The sequence below is a fragment of the Gossypium arboreum genome, chromosome 1 (genome assembly GCF_025698485.1).
Source record: "Gossypium arboreum isolate Shixiya-1 chromosome 1, ASM2569848v2, whole genome shotgun sequence".
NCBI classification, from domain to species: Eukaryota; Viridiplantae; Streptophyta; class Magnoliopsida; order Malvales; family Malvaceae; genus Gossypium; species Gossypium arboreum.
The window spans coordinates 112188645-112212627 of record NC_069070.1 but is presented as its reverse complement, the minus strand read 5'-3'; the positions used below and the strand labels follow the sequence as shown (position 1 = coordinate 112212627).

Genomic DNA, 23983 nt, shown 5'->3' with positions numbered 1-23983 from the left:
ATGCTCAGATTCAACATTTGTAACTTGCTTGGGCAAGGACTGGACTCCAATGTCAAAGGTCTAATTTGTATCATCAGGTTCCATAGACTTCTCACTAGAGGGAGAGGAGCTACCAACCTCAACAGCAGATGAGTTGTTAATTATAACACTTAGTGACTGAACAAGCACAAGAAGAGGGGCTAGTGTCCAAGGTGATTCAACAACTTGAACATATTTAGATACTAACTTTTGAAAGGGAAACTCATCCTCAACAAGCTTCATAAGTCGTGAGATGTAGACTCTTCCACGATGATCCACACATTTATACCCTTTGTAGTTGTAAGCATACCCAAAGAATACACAATGAGTTGACCTAAATTCCAGTTTATAATTGTTATAAGGACTCAAGAAAATATAACATCTACATCTAAACACTTTAAGAGATTGTAGATTTGGTTGTTTACCAAACAACCTCATGATAGGAGTAAGTCCTCCTAGTACTTTTGAAGGCAAACAATTCATGAGATGCACTACTGTGGCAAAGACATCACTCCAGTATGACAAAGGAAGTGAGGCCTGAGCTAAAAACACCAACCCAGTCTCAACAATTTGGCGATGTCTACGTTCTACCAGTCCATTCTGTTCAGAAGTGTGTGGACAAGAAATTCTATGATGAATGCCAAAGCTTTGAAGGTGTGGAATAAAGCTCCTAAACTCACCTTTACCGTCTGTTTGAACTTGCTTAATTTTGCATCCCAGCTGCAACTCAACTTGTTTTTTAAACATAAGGAATGCAAACAAAGCATCAAACTTCTTAGTTAAGAAATAAATCCATGTATGACGAGCAAAAGCATCAACAAAGGAAATGTAATATTATTTTCCATTTGAAAAGCATGTTGTAAGACCCCAAAGATTAGCAACAATTAATTCAAGAGGTTTAGTATACATTGTTTGAGACAAAGAGAATGACAGCTTATGAGATTTGCCCAACTCACAAGCACTACATAGTGACCTAGGTGAGTCTCTAGGAATAGACAAATTACAGAACCTCAAACATTGAACTACAACATCAGCTGAGGGATGTCCAAGCCTCATATGCCACAATCCAAATTAGTCATGTCAAGAGTACATGATTTAGTTCCAGTTACATGAAAAGCCACCAAGCCTAAATAGGAAGAAACTGGTTGTAACTGATATAAACCACATTCAGTACCTTGCAGCAAGATCTGATGAGTGTGCATGTCCTTCATATAACAACAATTGGGATGAAACTCAAAGTAAACATTATTATCCTTATTAAACATTGAGATAGAAAATAAATTTTTATGTATTTGAGGCACATGAAAAACATCATTAACTGCCAAAGAATTCAAGATAAAAGAACCAATTTAAGAGATAAAAATAGACCTACCATCACCAATTACAACTCTACCTAATTCATCATATGGCTGAGCCTGTATCAATTTAGATGCATCATTAGTCATATGTGTAGTAGCACCATTGTCAGGGTACCATGCTTGATCAACCACTGTTCAAGGAGTAGCAACCATGGTGGCTAGATTTGCATGAGAATTAAGACCACTATACTCTGCATATGACACCCCAAGACTAGAAGGACTACATGATGTAGATGACACAGGCTGAGGAGAATAAGCCTGCACCACACAACCTGAACTAGGCTCAACATAATAATATTGAGCCACTGCATACTGAGAAGGAGCCTGAAAAAAACGTGAAGATGGGCCTTCAAAGTCTGCATCATCATCATATCGATAGAAACATCAATGAGTAACATGTCTTACTCGATCACAGATTTGACATTAAGGATGAGAGCCATGCCCAAATCATCTTCAAGCACGACCCTTGTAATATCCTAAATTAGGGCTTAATCGGAATAGTGGTTTCGTGACCACAAATCCGAGATAGAAATAATTATTTTACAATGATTTTGATGTTTATGATATGATTGCATGATTGTGTGAAAATTTCGTGATGAAATTCTATGCCTAAAGTGCTTAAATTGAAAGTAGGGACTAAATCGAATAAGTTGCAAAACTTGCATTCTAGAAGTTTTTAGTATGAAATTGTTTTGGAATATTAATGAGGAGGTCTTAAATAGAAATTTTACCAATTTTAAGTTCATGGACAAAATTAGGACATGGAAGGAATTTTTGGAAAGTTTAGTAGTAAGGGTATTTTGGTCATTTAGTTATTAAAATGAATTAAAAACAAAATTAAAAGCCAATTTTTGTCCATCTTCTTCATTAGGCCGAAATTTCAAGGGTTCTCCATAGCTAGGGTTTGTTTCAAGCTTCCAAGCTCCATAGTAAGTGATTCCAAGCCCCGTTTTTAATGATTTTTACGTTTTTGAGATCTCGGTAACTCGATAAAGCTTATGTTAGCAATAATTTAACCTAGGGTTTATATTTGGAAAAATACCCATAGGTGAAATTTGTGTATTTTGATGTTTTATGATAGAATATGAAGTTTTAAATTATGTTAGACAACTTGTACTACTCGATTTTAAGCAAATACGAGTAAAAAGGCTTAATCGGTAAAAATACCTAATAGTCACAAGTACATGTTAGAGTGAGAATTTGATGTTGCCATAGAAGAGAAAAGTGATCAGCATGTTGTAAAACATAAGAATAAGGAATAAAGTTTAATCCCGAGCCTAGGGGCAAAAATGTAAATATGCAAAAGTTTAGGGGTAAAATTATAATTTTGCCAAAATTTGAGTTAAGGATTAATTTGATAATGTGAGTATTAAATAAGCTAAATGTGTTATTTTAGATCAAGAAAGACGTGGAATCGACCTCAATCGAGGAAAAGAAAAGATTGTGGACTAAATTGCAAAATCTTTGTATTTTGGTACCAAGGTAAGTTCATGTGTAAATAATGTAGCATAATTGTTATTTTAAGTTATTGATATTAATTATGTGTTATGCTGAATTTTATTATGAAATGTATGCTTTGTGGTTAATTTCAAATAATATGTAAATTATGTGAACTACTTGTTAAATATAATTGTTACCGAGTATTGATTTGGCATTCTACGGAAGACGGCAAGGATAAGTGTTCGAGGAAAAAGCCCGTTTGAACCTTAGGAATAGATTAGGATACAAGTGACATGTCACTAGGATGGTTGAGCATCCGAACTCGTTGAGTTGAGTCCGAGTTCACTTATGGATGCGAATGTCCGAACTCGTTGAGTTGAGTCCGAGTTCGTGAGATGTAACTAGGCATCCGAACTCGTTGAGTTGAGTCCGAGTTCACTTATGGATCTGAACGCCCGAGCTCGTTGAGTTGAGTCCGAGTTAAACTTATGGGCGGGTTACATGATTGCTTGATTGCATATATGGCACTTATGTGCAAGTTATCCATGTATCCGAATTATATTCGATGTGTTCAACGGGTAAAGTTCTACTCAAATGGAGGAAAATTTGAGATGTAAAGAGACGTATTGGTAAGTGATATGAAATGGATATTTTAGACAGGTATGTATTTAACCCTCGGGTTGAGTATTGATACAACCACGATAAGGTAATAAGATGATGAAGAATGATTAAAAATGTGATATGTGTTTTAGTGATGTATGCTAATGTTGGTGGTATAACTGTTTGTTATGTTACTTATTATTTTCATATGAACTTACTAAGCATTTATGCTTACTCCTCCTTCTTACTCATTGTAGTTTTGGACAAGCCATTTCAGAGTCGGGATAGGTCGAAGGCTCGATCACACTATCCGGAAGATTTTTGGTAAATGGCTTGTAAATTTAAGTATGGCATGTATAGCAATATACCCATTTTGTGTAAATGATCTTATGGTATGGTTGTGAAGTGGTTGAGGAAATGCTTGATAATGATAAATTATGAAAATGGTTAGTTTAGATTATGTTTGATGTTAAGGAAAACTATTAAGATACTTAGTGCATAAAACTCATAAAAAGGATGAAATTTACCATAAACAGAATACCGCAGCAATACTAACGCGAGTTTGAAAATTTAATAAAATCATAGAAATTGAATTTGGTGGTGAAATACATATCAAATTGAAGCTTATTATGTCTAGTTTCACATGAAACAAATGAAACAAGTAAAGGAAGTATATGTTAGAAGATATTTTAATTTTAGTGAAACAGAGTCATAGCAGTTTCTGAATCCCCTGTTCCTACTTTAGAAATTCACCATAAATTGTAAAGATATAATTAGGTGGTGTATTTTATATCCTCAGAATCCTTATTGAGTCTAGTTTTAGTATAAACAAACCTCATAGTCATATGAATTTTGTACAGAGAGAAATGTGGTTCGTAGTAAACAGAGGTCAGACCAGTCGAGTCTTGAAACAGGGGTAACTTTAACTAATAAACTGTACTAATTGGTCCAACCAAAAATTCTAGAAAAAAATTAGTAGATAGTTTTATGAGTCTAGATTCAGTGAAAATTTACGGATCTTAATTTTGAGTTTTGTAACTCGAGATATGATTTTTCTTGTGACTGTGACGCAAGTAGCTTAAAAGCTGTGAATGTAGAAACAAATAATTCAAAGTTCTAAAAATGTTAAACTAAGCTTAGTAACACCTCATACTCGACTCCGGCGACGGTCTCGGGTGTGGGGGCGTTACATTTAGTGGTATCAGAGCAGGTTTAGTCGGTTCTCGGACTACGTGTTGTATGTACGGATTTTACTATACATGCCATATGTATGAATTGTGATAGTGTGACGACTTCTGACCTTTTTAAATGAAATTTTTTATATAGTAAATGGATCCCGATCCAGTGTGTGGCGGATGAAGTCTGAGTAATCGCGCCTCCGGCTGATGGAGCAGCCGATGAAACCCACCCCTCTTGTTGGTCGGGGAGGAGGGAAAGGGATCGAAGCCTTTCTCCAAATGATGAGTGCATGGTACATCGAGTTCGTTCGACGAACCCAAATGTCGACCTCCCCACCTCCCCAATTCCTCAACCTATGCCTCCAATACCTCAAGGAGTGGATATGATAAAATTTCATAGAACCCTCGTTGATAGAATTAAGTAAACAAGGGGCTGAAGAATTTAGAGCAAATATTGATGATGATGCAGAGAAAGCGAGTTCGGCTTGAAAATTCTATCCGGTATTTGATGAATTATCTTGTACACGAAGAATGTTTGAAATGTGCTACATCTTTGTTGAGAGATTCAGCCTATAATTGGTGGAAGACTTTGATTTGGTGGTACCGAAAGAGGGTAACACGGGAATTCTTTCAAGAAGAGTTTGGAAGAAATATATTAGTGAAAGATTTATTGATCGAAATGTAAAGAGTTTCTTGAGTGAAGCAAGGTAATATGACGATCTCGAATATGAAAGAGAGTTTGTTCGATTAAGTAAGTATGCGGGAATATGTTCCTCTGAAGCCAAGATGTGCCGACGATTTGAAGGCGGGCTTAACGAAGACATTAAGGTATTTTTGGGATCCTTGAACTAAAAGAAATGGTGGTACTTGTCGATCGAGCTTGCAAGGTGAAGAATTCTTGAAGGAAAAGAAAAGGTAGAATCGAAACACGAAATTAGAAGAAAAGACCAATGAGTAATGCACCTCACAAAGAAACCGGAAAGTCAAGAAATATGAATCCTCGTTCCCAAGTTTCAGCTGGGCAATCATATGGAAATTTTAAGAAGCGAAATGTGGGTCCTAAATCTCAGACTACTTCTGCGGCTAGTGTGGGAAATACGAGATTTGTTAAACCCGAGTGCCGTGGTGTGGTAGAAATCATTTTGGTCCGTGCCAAGCAAATGAATGTTTTCGATGTGGTTCTCGGATCATTTTATTAGAGACGCCAGAGAGAGCCGAGAAAGAAAAATTTGAGAATGTAAAAGCTAGTGGTGCAGACTCGAGGAAAGGTATCCGAGAAAAGTTGGAAGTGAAACAAGCGATAAGAATGTAGCCGAGGATGCACGGTTAGACTGAAGGAAGGGCTCGCTAGAACTTATGCTATTAAAGCGTGAAGATGCTTCCTACTTTGATGTGATTACGGTACATTTCTCTCTATAATGTTAATGTTATTGCTTTGATTGATCCGGTTCTACTCATTCATATGTGTGCATGAAATTGGTGTCTAGTATGAATATACTGTTGAGAATACGAATTTATGATTAGAGTGTCGAATCCATTAGGCAAATGTGTGATTGTTGATAAAGTATGTAAGAAATGTCCTTTAATGATTCGGGATCATTACTTTCCTACCGACTTGATGTTGTTGCCGTTTGATGAATTTGATGTTATTTTGGGTATGGATTGGTTGACATTGCATGATGCTATAGTAAATTGCAAAGAAAAGGTTATAGAATTAAAGTGTGGAAATGGTGAAACTCTGCGGGTTGAATCGGATAAATCGAGGCATTGCCTAGTGTGATTTCTTCAATGTCGGCTCAAAGATATCGAGAAAGGGTTATGAAGCTTACTTGGCGTATGTAATTAATACAAAAGAAGTTGAAAAGAAAGTTGAATCGGTCTTGGGTTGTGTGTGAATTTGCGGACGTATTTCGGAAGAATTGCGGGTTTGCCTCCGGTCGGGAAGTAGAATTTGGTATTGATTTGATACCGGAACGACTCCGATCTCGATTGCTCCATATAGAATGGCACCACAGAGTTGAAAGAATTAAAGTCGCAGATTGCAAGAGTTGGTGATAAAGGCTTTGTGAGACCGAGTTTTTCACCTTGGGGTGCTCCGTGTTATTTGTGAAAAGAAGGATGGTTCTATGAGATTATGTGTTGATTATCGGCGGTTAAACAAGGTGACAATCAAAACAAGTATCCGTTGTCGAGAATTGATGATTTGTTTGATCGGCTAAAAGGAGCGACATGGTTTTCAAAGATTGACTTGAGATCTGGGTATTACCAAGCTGGGTAAAGGAGTCGGATGTACCTAAAAGCGCTTTTAGAACAAGGTATGGTCATTATGAATTTTAGTTATGCCATTCGGATTGACAAATGCTCTGCTGTGTTTATGGATTTAATGAATCGCATATTTCGCCATACTTGGACAAATTTGTTGTGGTATTTATAGATGATATTTTAATTTATTCAAAAGATGAGACGAACATCTTGAGCATTTGAGGATAGTTTTGCAAACTTTGAGAGATAAGCATTTGTATGCTAAGTTTAGTAAAAGTGAATTTTGGCTCGGAAGTTGGATTTTTAGGTCATATTGTTTCGGTGATGGTATACGGGTTGATCCTAGTAAAATTTCAGCCATTGTTGATTGGAAACCACCGAAAAACGTAACTGAAGTTAGAAGTTTCTTGGGGCTAGCTGGGTATTATCGGCGGTTTGTAAATGGATTTTCTATAATTGCTGCTCCTATAACTAGATTACTCGAAAGGATGTTAAATTTGAATGGACGGAAGAATGTCAATGAGTTTTGAAGAATTGAAAAAGTTATTAACAGAGGCACCGGTGTTAGTACAGCCCGAATCGGTAAAGAATTTGTGGTGTATAGTGATGCTTCTCTAAATGGTTTGGGGTGTGTGCTCATGCAAGAAGGAAAAGTGGTGGCATATGCTTGAGGCGTTAAAACCTCATGAGAGGAATTATCCTACTCACGATTTGGAATTGGCTGCGGTGGTGTTTGCTTTGAAAATTTGGCGACATTATTTGTATGGTGAAAAATGTCGGGTATATACCGACCACAAAAGTCTTAAGTACTTGATGTCACAAAAAGACTTGAATTTGAGACAACGAAGATGGTTGGAGTTGTTGAAAGATTACGAGCTTGTTATTGATTATCATCCGGGAAAAACGAATGTGGTTGCTGATGCTTTGAGCAGAAAGTTGTTGTTTGCTTTAAGAGTTATGAACACTCAGTTGAAAGTGTCAAATGATGGTTCGATTCTAGCAGAGTTAAGTTGTAATATCCTAAATTAGGGCTTAATCGGAATAGTGGTTTCGTGACCACAAATCCGAGATAGAAATAATTATTTTACAATGATTTTGATGTTTATGATATGATTGCATGATTGTGTGAAAATTTCGTGATGAAATTCTATGCCTAAAGTGCTTAAATTGAAAGTAGGGACTAAATCGAATAAGTTGCAAAACTTGCATTCTAGAAGTTTTTAGTATGAAATTGTTTTGGAATATTAATGAGGAGGTCTTAAATAGCAATTTTACCAATTTTAAGTTCATGGACAAAATTAGGACATGGAAGGAATTTTGGAAAGTTTAGTAGTAAGGGTATTTTGGTCATTTAGTTATTAAAATGAATTAAAAACAAAATTAAAAGCCAATTTTGTCCATCTTCTTCATTAGGCCGAAATTTCAAGGGTTCTCCATAGCTAGGGTTTGTTTCAAGCTTCCAAGCTCCATAGTAAGTGATTCCAAGCCCCGTTTTTAATGATTTTTACGTTTTTGAGATCTCGGTAACTCGATAAAGCTTATGTTAGCAATAATTTAACCTAGGGTTTATATTTGGAAAAATACCCATAGGTGAAATTTGTGTATTTTGATGTTTTATGATAGAATATGAAGTTTTAAATTATGTTAGACAACTTGTACTACTCGATTTTAAGCAAATACGAGTAAAAAGGCTTAATCGGTAAAAATACCTAATAGTCACAAGTACATGTTAGAGTGAGAATTTGATGTTGCCATAGAAGAGAAAAGTGATCAGCATGTTGTAAAACATAAGAATAAGGAATAAAGTTTAATCCCGAGCCTAGGGGCAAAAATGTAAATATGCAAAAGTTTAGGGGTAAAATTATAATTTTGCCAAAATTTGAGTTAAGGATTAATTTGATAATGTGAGTATTAAATAAGCTAAATGTGTTATTTTAGATCAAGAAAGACGTGGAATCGACCTCAATCGAGGAAAAGAAAAGATTGTGGACTAAATTGCAAAATCTTTGTATTTTGGTACCAAGGTAAGTTCATGTGTAAATAATGTAGCATAATTGTTATTTTTAAGTTATTGATATTAATTATGTGTTATGCTGAATTTTATTATGAAATGTATGCTTTGTGGTTAATTTCAAATAATATGTAAATTATGTGAACTACTTGTTAAATATAATTGTTCTGAGAGTATTGATTTGGCATTCTACGGAAGACGGAAAGGATAAGTGTTCGAGGAAAAGCCCGTTTGAACCTTAGGAATAGATTAGGATACAAGTGACATGTCACTAGGATGGTTGAGCATCCGAACTCGTTGAGTTGAGTCCGAGTTCACTTATGGATGCGAATGTCCGAACTCGTTGAGTTGAGTCCGAGTTCGTGAGATGTAACTAGGCATCCGAACTCGTTGAGTTGAGTCCGAGTTCACTTATGGATCTGACGCCCGAGCTCGTTGAGTTGAGTCCGAGTTCGCTTATGGGCGGGTTACATGATTGCTTGATTGCATATATGGCACTTATGTGCAAGTTATCCATGTATCCGAATTATATTCGATGTGTTCAACGGGTAAAGTTCTACTCAAATGGAGGAAAATTTCGAGATGTAAAGAGACGTATTGGTAAGTGATATGAAATGGATATTTTGGACAGGTATGTATTTAACCCTCGGGTTGAGTATTGATACAACCACGATAAGGTAATAAGATGATGAAGAATGATTAAAATGTGATATGTGTTTTAGTGATGTATGCTAATGTTGGTGGTATAACTGTTTGTTATGTTACTTATTATTTTCATATGAACTTACTAAGCATTTATGCTTACTCCTCCTTCTTACTCATTGTAGTTTTGGACAAGCCACTCAGAGTCGGGATAGGTCGAAGGCTCGACCACACTATCCGGAAGATTTTTGGTAAATGGCTTGTAAATTTAAGTATGGCATGTATAGCAATATACCCATTTTGTGTAAATGATCTTATGGTATGGTTGTGAAATGGTTGAGGAAATGCTTGATAATGATAAATTATGAAAATGGTTAGTTTAGATTATGTTTGATGTTAAGGAAAACTATTAAGATACTTAGTGCATAAAACTCATAAAAAGGATGAAATTTACCATAAACAGAATACCGCAGCAATACTAACGCGAGTTTGAAAATTTACTAAAAATCATAGAAATTGAATTTGGTGGTGAAATACATATCAAATTGAAGCTTATTATGTCTAGTTTCACATGAAACAAATGAAACAAGTAAAGGAAGTATATGTTAGAAGATATTTTAATTTTAGTGAAACAGAGTCATAGCAGTTTCTGAATCCCCTGTTCCTACTTTAGAAATTCACCATAAATTTTAAAGATATAATTAGGTGGTGTATTTTATATCCTCAGAATCCTTATTGAGTCTAGTTTTAGTATAAACAAACCTCATAGTCATATGAATTTTGTACAGAGAGAAATGTGGTTCGTAGTAAACAGAGGTCAGACCAGTCGAGTCTTGAAACAGGGGTAACTTTAACTAATAAACTGTACTAATTGGCCCAACCAAAAATTCTAGAAAAAAATTAGTAGATAGTTTTATGAGTCTAGATTCAGCGAAAATTTACGGATCTTAATTTCGAGTTTCGTAACTCGAGATATGATTTTTCTTGTGACTGTGACGCAAGTAGCTTAAAAGCTGTGAATGTAGAAACAAATAATTCAAAGTTCTAAAAATGTTAAACTAAGCTTAGTAACACCTCATACTCGACTCCGGCGACGGTCTCGGGTGTGGGGGCGTTACAACCCTTGCTAAAACCAGCTCATCCAAATTGAAAAGACTGAAGTGCTGATGGTTCAGAGAATAATTGCACAGGTATTAGAGTTGTAGCTATTAAAGTCTATGTAGCAATATTAGCAGTAAATAGGAAACTTCTATAAGGATGATACTTGCAATTGCCACTTTGCGAAATCTAGAAGTACATCAAATTTAAAAAGACTATGGGATTAACTTTTATAATGTATCTAAGTTGTAGCTACTGGTACTAATGGTTATAAACAAAAGGAAGGCATTAACTACTTTGATACTTTTTTGCCAGTATCCAGGATAACTTCTATAAGGATGATACTTGCAATTGCCGCTTTGCGAAATCTAGAAGTACATCAAATGGATGTTAAAACAGCTTTTCTAAATGGAGATATTGATGAAAAGATTTACATGGAACAACCTAAGGGTCATGTAGTTCCAGGACAAGAAATGAAAGTTTGTAAATTGGTGAAGTCTTTGTATGGACTTAAGCAAGAACCAAAACAATGGCATGAAAAGTTTGATAATGTCATGATGACAATAACTTTAAGATTAATTAATGTAAAATGTGTGTATGTCAAAACTACCGATATTGGATATATAATCACGTGCTTATATATTGATGACATACTCATTGTTAGAAGTAACAATGAAATGGTAAAACGTACCAAAGACATGTTAAATTCAAGATTTGACATGAAAGATATGAGACTAGCTAATGTGACTTTTGGGATCCAAATCAAGAGGTCATCTCAAGGTCTCATATTGACTCAATCACACAGTGTGGACAAGGTTCTTGGGAAATTTAGCAATGATGATTCTGCTATAGCCAGAACTCCAATATATATGAACCAACATTTGTCCAAAAACAAAGGTGAAAGTGTTGACCAAGTGGAATATGCAAAGGTCATAGGCAGTCTAATGTACCTTATGAGCTATACTAAACTAGATATTGTTTTCACTGTGAGCAATTTAAGTAGATTCACAAGCAATTCAGAGGAAAACTACTGAAAAGTAATTATGAGGGTATTGAGATATCTTAGATATACTCGGGACTACGAACTGCATTATTCCATAAATCCTACTGTTTTAGAAGGATTCTCCGATTCCAGTTGGATATCTAATATTCAAGATACCAAAGGCACAAGTGGATATGTTTTTTTCATTTGGATGAGTTATGTTATAGAAATCCTCAAGACAAACCATTATAACTAGATCCACAATGGAATCTGAGTTTGTAGCTTTAGACAAATCTAGAGAAGAGGCTGAATGACTTCGAAACTTCTTAGAGGATATTCTTAATTGGCCATAGCCTATGCCCACAATATGCATATATTGTGATAACCAAATAATAATTGGTAGAGCACAGAATGTAATGTGTAATGGTAAGTCGAGACATACGCATCGTCGACATAATAACATTACACAACTGATCTCAAATGGAGTTATCTCTATTGATTTTGTAAAATTAAAAGATAATATTGCGAATCCGCTAACTAAAGGCTTAAATCGAGATTAGGTTGATAAAACATCGAAAGGAATGAGACTAAAGCCTATGAAAGTTAAAAGCGCTATGTGAAGGAAAACCCAACCTAGTTGATTGGAGATCCCAAGATCTAGGTTCAAAGGGACAACCTACTTGTATAGACCTTATGAGGTCACTGTGGGGGTTCTTATCCCAAGTCCGTTCCTATGATATAAACAGTTATTAAAAGCAGGATAGGTTAAGCAATGCTTTTAATGGTCGTTGTGTGTTTTGGTGAGCTGAGCAACATAAGTCACCTATGAGAGAGTGAAGTGGGACCGCTTCGAGGAGACTATTGGGGCATAATTCTCTCACACTCTTGCAGAATCAGGGGATGTTCACGGTCATATAAACATACCCATGAGAACTAAAACCTTGCGATGGAGGTAGTTGTGTAAGGTATGTCATGTTTTATACAAATGACATAACAGTTCAAGGACATCACGTGGAATGTTCGAGGGTTGATGCCTACCTATACTATGCAGCTATCGATCGTATTCTATCACCACATCAGGTCAATGTTTTTTGTTAAAACTATCAATTTCGTTCATATGGGGGATTGTTAGAAAAAATAGATTTTCGGAAGCTTTGAGGCGTATTCTTGATTAGTAAAGATGGAGATTTGAATCATAAAATTATGGTTTTATATTCTACCCCATGAGACCTTTACAACAATATATCATATGCTCAAAATGATTGAGTAGTGAATGAAAAATTGATGCTCAAAGTAGCCACTTGTGAATTATGTTGAGGAAAATGGAAAGCTTAATCCCACATTGGTTAGATATCAAGTGTGGAATATGTTTATTTATTTGAACAACTTGATGGTTATGGAATACTAAGCTAATGCTCTGCCCGCACCCTCACGACGTGGGCGATGCGAAAGGTCAATGGCTCCTTTAATTCAAACATTAATTTGAATTTTAATGGCTCCATTAGCCAAATTTTCCAAAAGTTCTTTCATTTTGATTTTCATTTAAAACCGAAATAATCTACAGGAAAAAGGAAATTGAATTTTTCTTTATTTCCTGCAAAAATTTTGAGATCTTTTGCTTGTATATTTCGAACTTGTTTTCAGTGATAGAAGAAAGCTAGGCTACAGTTTGTTGATCACTGCAACCGTGCTACTGCTGTGCTCATCTCATTGTTGTATCTTGAGAGATAGTTGACCAACATTTCTCTAGCACCAAAGGAGCGGCCGAATCTATTTTAAAGATATTGTGAAAGCAGGCCTCAACTACCAGTCAAATTTCTGCCTACCTACGAGTACACAATTTCGATCTAGTTTTTATTTTCAATTTCTATTTTCTAGATTATATATATATATATAGTTCTAGTTCGATCTTGTGATTTAAATCAATATTTTACATTACTATTAATTTCCCTAATGTATATGCAACACCTATCCCAACCAAGTTGAATGGGACTTTTGAAACCACAACAATTCCTCGTACCTCTTGAATCTCTTGCCTCAACTCTACCTCTCGAATACGAATTCTATTAGAATCCCTCACTTTTAATATCTTTTGCACTCGTTTAAGCTCAGTAATCAACGGCGCTAACTAGAGATGACTTTAAATATATATCAAAATTTTAAATATATATTCAATTATGCCAACTACTCCTGCCCATGACAACCTTGATTTTTTTTTTCAGATGATTTTTTTGACTTTTATTAAAACTATTCAAAAGTATAGCATATAATAGCAATTCATCATTTTAAATAGATTTCAATGGTGTCTTCTAAGTTTAGAGTTGAAGAAAGATCATCGTGGTGATGATGATCCCATTACTTTTGGATTGAATGGTCACAGAAACCATAAACGAATCTCGATTCGGTTCTTTGATAGGATTCATCAGCAAATCGAGAATAATGGATGCTATTCTCTGTTTTGGTCAAAGAATACAGGAATTTTGTAGGCGCAAATGGAAGGTTAAAGTGCTTGGGTAGCAAATACTGTGGCAAAATTGATTTTAGGTACTCATCCGGCGCTGCACTTTTTCCCTTCTCCAATGCCGCAAGTCCTGCACCACCTCAATTATGATGCGACTACAAATTGTAGGTCCAGTGTAGTTTTAGATAGCCATTGTTTTTAGTGCATCTTTTTATTACCAAAAAAGTCCTCATGAACCTCGTGTATATATTATATATTATTTTTATAATTAAGTAAAGAAATATTGTAAATATCATATATACATAGAAAATAAGATACATTAAAATTGCGACAAGTGGTGTAATTATATTTTTCTGTTTATTTTTCTAGTATTTAATTATTCATTAATTTTTTTTAAAAATCAAAAGTGATTTATTCTTTAAAAACTCTCTAAAATTTTAAACTAATGTTATAATCACTTATAAATCAAAAAAGTTAAATAGATACTTTTTTAAAATTAATAATTTTAGAAATAATAAATTTAACAAATGTAATTCTTCTTTTACGGTGACCATCTATATAATTTTAAGAAAGGTAATCCTATAATTTTTAAACATTCGTGAAACGTTGTAAAATAAAATAAAAATCATATTTTTATTGAACAAGAAAATGTAATTTTCTTTTTGCATCTTTGTAAGCCATTGGAATACCCGTGTATTGTTTAATTTTTTCATATGGAATTTTAAAATATTTAATTATATTAAATACATTTAATAAAAATTAATAAATTTAAGTTTAATTCTTATAATATAATTCAATAAAATAGAAATTAATAAATTTAACATTGTCTATTAAATGCATTAAATTATATATTTATATTCTTTTTGAATTTTAATCAATTCTATCCATAAAATAAAAATTACTAAATTTAAATTTAATTCGTATCATATAAATTTCCTATTTTTTTTCCGTTATGAATAAAATTTGAAGCAAATTTAGAATTGAATAGTGTTAAAGGAAAAATTGTAAGGGAGTTAATGGTTTTGAATAATTTATTATATGATTAAATATTTTTTTAAAATTAGTAAATTTTGATTAGTTTAAATTTTGCAGGGAGTTAATTTTTTAAATATATTTAATTTAAATTTTGACTGCAAAAATTTTTTCAATCTATTTACGTTTTTGATTAAATACTTTTCCTATCTTCTAGGTTTGTTTGTTTTTAATCAAACTCATATATTTTATATTTTCCTCATTTTAGTTAGAGCTAAAGAAATTGCAAGAGAATTTTTAAACAGTTTTCAAGTTTTTTTTGTTTAAAATTTTACATGGATGTTTACTTATTCCTTAAAACTAAAAGGTTGAAAAATAAATTTCTAAAAATTGAAATAACACTTTATTGATAATATTAAAACTAAATTATTTTAAAATAAAATTTTTGTATATATTTTTAAAAATTTTTAAAATATAAAAACAATTTATCAAAAGTTTTATTCATTTTAAAAGTTACGGAAATTTGAAATATTATTTTAAAATAATTTTACAAGTTTTAAATTTTGAAATATTGTTCAGAATTGTTTTTAATAAAAGGTTTTCAACAATGAAATAAAAAAATATTTTATCAAAATTTTATTTAATAAAAAGTTTAAAGCAATTTTTTTTTGTAATTGTGAAATCTTTTAAAACACATGAATAACCCGAAATAAAAATAATAATTAAAGAATAAAACAAAAACTGTTCTTTTCTCGTAATAAATTTAGAGTGCAAACTGGGCATCCAAGCCCTCACTCCGTCAACGAAGGCAGACCCACACTTCTTGGCATTTCCCACGACACATCGTACAACCATGTGTAATCTTATGCATTATATATATATATATATATATATATATATATATCTAATTAAAAATATAAGAATTAAATTTCATGACATACTATTTTAATGACATCAAAATTCTTAAAACAGGAATTATCCATAAATTTTAAAAACTAATTATAATGCAATTAAATGGATTAGCAATATGCGGTTATTATGTTTTCTTAAAAATGAAAATTAGAGTCCAATCCTTTTCTTTTAAATTCGTGAACAGTTGGTCGCTATAAAGTAGACCCCCTTTTCCTTCTCCACACTCATTTCACTTTTTCTTTTCTGTCCACCATAACTTTTTACGCTCAGGTACTTACATATCTATATAGTTTGCCATGAGATCTTTCTTGGACTGGGTTTCATGTTGGAGTACCACTCCTCAAGTGTCCATCAGGGAGGAGGTGGAGACGCCTCCAAAGAAGGAGGAGACAAACTCCTTGATGCCTTTAGATACGGAAGATCTGAGGAAGAAGAAGATTAGGGTAAGGACAGGGACGAGTCCGCAGTGGAAGCCTACGTTGCGGGTGATAACGGAGGATAACGTCATGGTGAAGAAAACGCCGTCGGAAGCGACGAAAACGACGGTAGATAAGGTGGGGAAGAGGAAGACCACCGGTAGTTCACGTTCTAAAGCTCATGTTCGAAGCTATAACGACACGGGGTAATTTCATTTGCTTTTTTTTTTTCTTAGAAGTAATTTAAACCTTTTCTTTCCTTAAATTTTTGTGGTAAAAGAAAATAAAAAATTATAAAATTATTGAGTTATTTAGTTGCTATGTCAACGCCGGGGGATGTTTTGGGTAAGCAATTGGTATTTTTAGGTTTAATTGAGGCTTAAAAATCTATAATTTTAAATTAATATACATATGTATTTCATTTGTTTTTTCTCATCTTTCTAGTTTGAAATTATTAATTTTTATCCATAAATGATTACTCTTTCTATTTTCCTTACCAAACGTACCCCAAATTTATTTTCCTTCCACTCTCTCCTTCCATCTCTCTAATTTTCTATCCAACTAAACACACTTTAAATCTTTGACCATCTACTTTTTATAATGATATTAGTAAACACACTTTAAATCTTTGACCATCTACTTTTTATAATGATATTAGTAGATTCAAACTAATAATAACATTAGTTGTTGTTGTTAAAGTGTTCCTGTGAATTTTTAAACAATCTTAAAGTATTCTGTTAATATGTAAATTTATTATTAGTTGAACATATTTAATTGAATTTTCTTGTTGTCCCAATTGCATAGACCGAATAATAAAAAAATAAATTTATGGCATCATTCTAACAGTAGCTCAAGTGTTTACAATTTGGACTTATTGATAACATTATAAAAGTAAAGGGCATCAAATTGTATCGAATTAAATTAAAGGGAGTAGCTGGGAAAAGAATTAGAGGGACTAAATCCTAAATTTCAGCATAGTGGAAGGGCTAAAACTAGATTTAAATCTTTTTTCGTATATTAATAAATGATGATAGAGAAAGAAAAGGAAATTGGAGGAGAAGGTGTGGTCAGGCATAATTGACCATGAAAATATCTACAATTAATACGTGGTTGGATTATTATTATTTATTTCCTCAAAATAAATTTCATAGACATCTTAATCAGTACAATTTATCATGTATGAGTTTTTTGGGTGGTAAATTAGATATTAAGACTTGTTTGGGTAAAATTTGCAGGCGAAAATCGGTGCCAGTGATCCTACCAGCGCTTTCCCCTACACCTTTCATGTTCTAATAATCTTTAATTCCATGGACCCTTTGCTAGTAATTTATGGTAAATTTTTCATTGCCTACGTATATAATAGTAGGAAATATTAAATCTTGTAACATTTGTTCAATTAAATAGAAACAGTTTGCCTTGGTAAAGAAAAGCTCATTCATATCCTTCCTAACATCAACAACCTATGGTTTATATTGAAGTTGATTAATTAGTGGGATGGGGTTGATTTGAGTTTGTAAATTTTGGATTTTGATTATTTAATTATTAGTAACTTTATATTTTAATCATTTAATTTTAAAAAAAATTATAAAATAATTTGAAAACTTTTAAAGTTATTGACTTTCATTGTTCACACCGTCTGCATCAATTAGAAGTTTTCATTTTACTTTTCTGCTACAATTTAATTTCTATTATGGAATAATTTTGAATATCACTAATCTATAAATCAAAATTTGAATAATTTAATGACTTAAAATGAAAACTTTTGAATAATTTAATTAACACTTTATAGTTGAGTGATCAAAATATAAACTCACTAATGTAATTTCCTCTCAATTTATTTAATTTAATTTATTTCATATATTATTTTTTAATGGTAAAAATATATTCATAATTGAAATAAAACGTAACATGGGGTTCGGTCCGAGATATAAGCAGACCCTTGTACACGACACCACAAAGTCAAAACTAAACTAAAACAGAAAAGGCCAGAAGCAGCCAAAACACCTAGCAAGGCTAAAATCTGATCTAGGTCCCTATGATATTCCTGAAAAAAAAATAGATGGATTAAATTTTAAATGTATAAAAAGTACAAGGACTTAGAGCATAATATTATTGAAATTGCTCTGGTTTAATATTTTTTATTCCTTTTTTGCCCTTGAGGTCAGCACAAGTCTTCAAATTCGAGTGATTGACTTTTTCAAATATGAATTTTCATAATTATTTTTAATGGATTAATTTTGGTAGAATTGCAAGAGGAATGAGAATATCAGAATTGAAGCTTGAATTTTGTTTTGTGCCAACTTAGCAGCCTAAACCACTGTAGTATGAATTGAGTCTTATAAATATGCATTAATCGAAACCTAGTACTTTCAACTTTAAGGATTTACAGTTTCAATCCCAATATTTACATCATCATCATCATCATTATTATTAGCATGTTTTATTGATTATTATTGGCAAATTTTTTTCTTAGCCGCCTTTGTTTGCACATGAATACTGTTTTTTTTTTTTTTATTTAGGAAAGGAGATTAAATTATCAAAACTTGAATATTGATCTTTGATAATAACAATATCAACTTTATAACTCTAATTACAATATCATTTATTTTGAACATCGTATCGTTGAAAGTAAGAAAAAGAAAAGAAAAGAAAATGATGCACGTCATTTTTGCCAGATCATCGTAATCATTACAAAATCTTTGGGTCAATGTAAACGTAAGTAAAATTCATAAAAGGAAAGAGATTCATTAATATGAGGACTAATTTGCAATTTCGGCTTGACTCAAATTCTCAACTTAGGTCTTATTATTTTTCATTCATCAACGGTTTTTTTTCGTACAGTTCATCAATAATCTTAAACCATTCACAAAACCCTCACCGGACCAGTTAGAAAAAAGGTCAAGGGCTATTAGAATTATTTACCCACTTTAACCCCTTGCCTCTCCAAGATACAGCATGTATTACAATGGTTACAAATTGTTTTTTATTTTACCTAATTACTATAAAAATAATAATTAATTATAAAAATAGTATGGAAAACAGATTAATTACGAAAATAGGTATTTGCTACAGTACTCTTACGGTGCCACCTGACATCTTAGTGGCACTAGATTAAAATGTGATGACCTAAAATATTCAGGGACCTGATATGTAGGTATTTAAATAGGTATTTACCATCTAACTGCTCTAGCTCAAGATTGTTTCAAGGGATAAACATTTCGAAAAAGTTTTTTTGAGACCCAAAACTCAAAACTAGTAAGTACTCACTTAGCTACACATTTTAAACTTTCAATTCTAGATTCCATCAAGACGAAGATTAAGAAAGGTACATGTAAAAAAATACCTTACTTGAGCGTAGCCGGAAGTTTAATGTATGCAATGGTATGCACCCGCCTCCATATTACACATGTTGTTAGTGTTGTTAGTAGATACATGGAAAAATTGGGTATGTTACACTTGTCGAAACCATTTTTTTGAAAACGGGAATCGACTTTGTTTGAAAGCGAAGATTAAAACGGGAGTTGCCACCGATCTTTATTAGGTGTAATCGGATCACCTTTGTTTTAATAAAATATTTTAGTTTACTAAAACGGTGTTTTTTGGTCTACGAAAGTTGAAAGAACAGGTTCGGGAGTCGGTTACGTGCGAGGAAGGATTAGCACCCCCGTCACCCCCAAAATTGGTACCGAATTGATTAGTTAGTGTCTTAATGTTTAAAATAAAAATCGGGAACATATTTAAGATACAATCCTTTTTTATTAACATCGATTTTAAAAAACATTTGAATTAGATCAAAACAATTGCTAAAGATTTCCTCGCCTTGAGATATCGGAGTATCACATCCCGTAAGTTAGGATACGATCCCATGAACTCCTGAGCGCAAGTTTGTCTTTAATTTTAATTAGAATTTCGTGTGTTTTAAAACTTGAAAAGGATATTTGGCTATTTAGAATCAACGAGAAAATCGAAATCCCGTAAGTTAGGGCACAATTCCTCAATGTTCCAAAATGCAAAACATTGCCTTATTTGGAAAATTTTGTTTTTGAACCATAGCGAGTACGATATTTAAATGACGTGTATTATTTGTTTGGATTAAAATAAAACGATTTATTGGATAAATGCAACGAGGCTTGATTCATGAGGCAATGATATGAAATAGAAATATAGTAATGAGCCTAGAGCAAGGATACATGAACACAACATTATACGAATGAATAACAATAATGCAAAAATATGAAATAAACAAATTAAAATACACGCAATGGCAATAATCACACAACATACATTATTTAAATACTAATCATTAATAATCAAAGACAAATAAATTAAATAATATATAACAATTTTAAAAAATTATAAAGCAAATTAAAATGAATAAAATGTAAAAAAATTTAAAATGATAAGAAATGAATTTAAAATAAATAATGTGAAAAAAATTAATATCAACAATGCACAAAACAATTTAAAAATAGAATATATGTATAAGAAATTTTAAAATAGGTAATATAGGCGAAAGTTTGAAATAAATAATATACGGAAAGAGTTTAAAATGAATAATATGTAAAATAATTTAAGATAAATAATATATATAAATGAGTTTAAAATAAGTATTATGTAAAAAGAAACTTAAAATAGGTAATATACAATACATCTAAGAAATAACTAGTGTATATATATAAAAATAGATATAATAATTTGAAATTGATAATATATATAAAATTTTAAAGTAAATAATAAAACAATTTAAAATGAATAATACATAAAGCGAGTTTAAAATAAATAATGTAAAAGAATTTTAAAATCTATATTACTCAAAGCAAATTAAAAAAGGATTCATATGAATAATTTTAAAATAGATAATATATATATACATACACAAAAGTGTAAAATAAATAATATATATAAAAACTTAAAGTAAATAATAATAAAACCATTTTAAATAAATAAAAAGAGTTTAACATAAGATAACAATTTAAAACAAGTCATAAAACAATTATACATAAAAACAAGTTTAGAAATATATATATATATATATATATATATATATATATATATATATATATATAAATATATAATATACTGAAATAATTTGGAATAATGCATCCAAAACAATTTAAAACAGTTTATCATATAAAATTTAAAATAGATAAAATAGTTTAAAATAAATGAAAAAATAAAAATTAAAGAGTCAAAATTTACATGAAAAAGGGTTAGATTGTAAATAAAATGAAACTTTAGGGTCCAAATTCGAATAAAATAAATGCAAGTATATAGAAAGGACTAAATCAAAATCTAAATAAAATTAAAAGGGGAAATTCGAATAAAAAAAAGGGTAGAGGACGGATTTGAAACGCGCTTGAAAACTGATGGACCGATTAGGAAAATATTCCCAGCCTTTATACGCTGCGTTTCACCCGTCTGCCTCTTCAAATGGTCTGAGGACCAAATTGAAACAGAGGTAAAATTACACGGTCAAATTTAAAAATAAAAGGAAAATAAAAAGGATTAAATTAAAAGAATAAAAAATACGGGAGGACCGCAGGCGTAAATAGCCCATTTACTGAAAACGTGCAAATCCCCTTAGGGCAGGTCGGGTCGCACGGGTCAGAGGCCCAAAATGACGTCGTTTTGGCCTCTAAACCCAATCACCAAAACGGCGCCGTTTGCTTCTTATTAGTTAAGTCAATTTTTTTTTTTTAAAATTCATTTTTACTACTCTTTAAAAAGAAACTTTTAAACACCCCCTCCCTTATTTCTTCTCTACTAGGATTAGAAAACCCATCATTGCCGCCGTCGTGACCGCCGCACCACCACCGTTCTCGGTGGTTGACTATGCGAGAAGATGGGCTCGTTTAGCCCTGTTTTAGAGCACCTTTGAAGGCCCTACCTCTAAAACCCAAAAACGTCGAAGGGAGGAGACTTTCAGCCCCTTTTGGCCCTACTTCAGCGACGGAGAAGGGCTCTCCAATGCCACGGTTGCGGGGTTCAGGTAAGTTTCCTCCTCTTTTTACATTTTTTGTTTAAAACAGATTTACAATAAAAGATAAAAAGATAAAAAATGAAAATGAAAATAAAAGAACAAAAGGAAAACGAGATATGGAAACAAAAATCAACCTTTTGCTTGTTTTTTCTTTTTCGATTGCTCAATGTTCGTAAAAAAAAATACAAGGATGAAATTGTGGCTTTTAAAGCCGTTTACAAACGATTAAATCTTATTTTTTTGTCGTTTTCTCCATTATTTGCCTCTGCCTTGCGTGTGAACCTTCGTTTTGCAGGTGTCAGAGGCGTGGGTGAGCGGTGGTTGGCTCGTGAGGAGGCGAGATGTAATACCCTGAAAATTTTTACAGTAAGATATTATCCTTGATATAGTAAAATAAGGAAATAAAGTGACAAAAAAGGGAAATTTTGAGTTTTGTCAATATTGAGAAGTATATTATGATATATTAATTCAAGAAAGGATTAAATTATAAAAGTAAGAAAAGTTTTGTTGCACAAGAGAACTACTCAAAATTTGAGGGGTTAAAGTGTAAATATGAAAAAGTTAAAGGACCAATAGTGTAAATATTTTAAGAGTGGAATGATCTAGAAACGAAGGAAAATGGATGAATTAAGACCAAATTGAATAGGTGAAGAACTATGAGGGACTAAATTGTAATTTTACCAAATTAAATGATGACTCAAGGATGGAATTTTAAAAGATAATAAAGGGCAAAATGGTCAATTGGAATAGAGAGAAATCTAGAAAGTAATGATATGTTGATGATATTTTATGATTATTTAATTAGATATATATTATTTTAATGAAATATTTTATTATTTTATTATTAATTATTTAGTATAAAAGGAAGGAAAGATGAAGAATTTTCATCATTTTTCCATGCATGCAACCAACGTTAGAATAGAATAAAAAGAAAGAAATTTTCTTTTCTTTACAATTTGGTCCTTCCACCAAAAATTCACCATTTTCACCTAGAAATCAAAAGAATTTCCATAGCTACTAGGAGAGAAAAATGTTAAGGAGACCATGGGGAGTTAGAATATCAAGTTGGATTCAAGAAATAGAAGCTGGAGGAGAGAGAAAATCAAGTTAAAGATTAGTATCAATAGAACAGGGTAAGTATATCAAGATTTCAATATGTTTTTAAGTTTGTTATTATTGACAAAGTATGGAAATAATGTTGTAGTAGAGCTTTCTTACATAAGGTCCTATGTTCTTGATATGTTAGTGAAGAGAAAATAAGAGAAAGTGATGAGAAATGGTGTAGAAAAAGAAAATAAGGGTGTTATAACATGGTAATTAATATCTTGTACTAAAACAGTTTTGGACAGCAGTAGTAGTCTAACTTTGAAAAATCATAACAAATTGTAGAAACCTAATTATAGGATGAATAAAATATGAAATTAAATCTTATTCAGTCTAGTTTCTTATAGAAGAAATTATGTAAGTAATAGAATTGTAAATCATGAGATATGATGAATTTTGTGAGACAAGATCAGAATGATTTCGGGTTCCCCTGTTCTGACTTTGTAAAATCATAAAAAAAATTGGATAAAAATAATTAGGGGCTTAAATTTATATTTTTAGAATCTTAAATGAGTCTATTTCAAATAGAAACAAACGGTAACATCATTC

At 32.1% G+C, this 23983-nt stretch overlaps 1 protein-coding gene across 1 annotated transcript; it reads left to right on the top strand.

Moving 5' to 3' along the window:
- The first annotated feature begins 16098 nt into the window (after positions 1-16098).
- LOC108482607 (uncharacterized) lies at positions 16099-17779 on the top strand. The gene is made up of 2 exons (XM_017785734.2): positions 16099-16556; positions 17586-17779. The coding sequence occupies exons 1-2, from the start codon at positions 16231-16233 to the stop codon at positions 17641-17643; spliced, it is 384 nt and encodes a 127-aa protein (XP_017641223.1). The 5' UTR covers positions 16099-16230; the 3' UTR covers positions 17644-17779.
- The last annotated feature ends 6204 nt before the right edge of the window (positions 17780-23983 follow it).

What these genes read in the sequence shown, in the direction of transcription:
- LOC108482607 (XM_017785734.2), top strand. Translation starts at nt 16,231, where the DNA reads ATGAGATCTTTCTTGGACTGGGTTTCATGTTGGAGTACCACTCCTCAA. An exon ending in CGAAGCTATAACGACACGGG is followed by an intron (nt 16,557 to 17,585) that starts GTAATTTCATTT and finishes TAAAATTTGCAG; the next exon opens with GCGAAAATCGGTGCCAGTGA.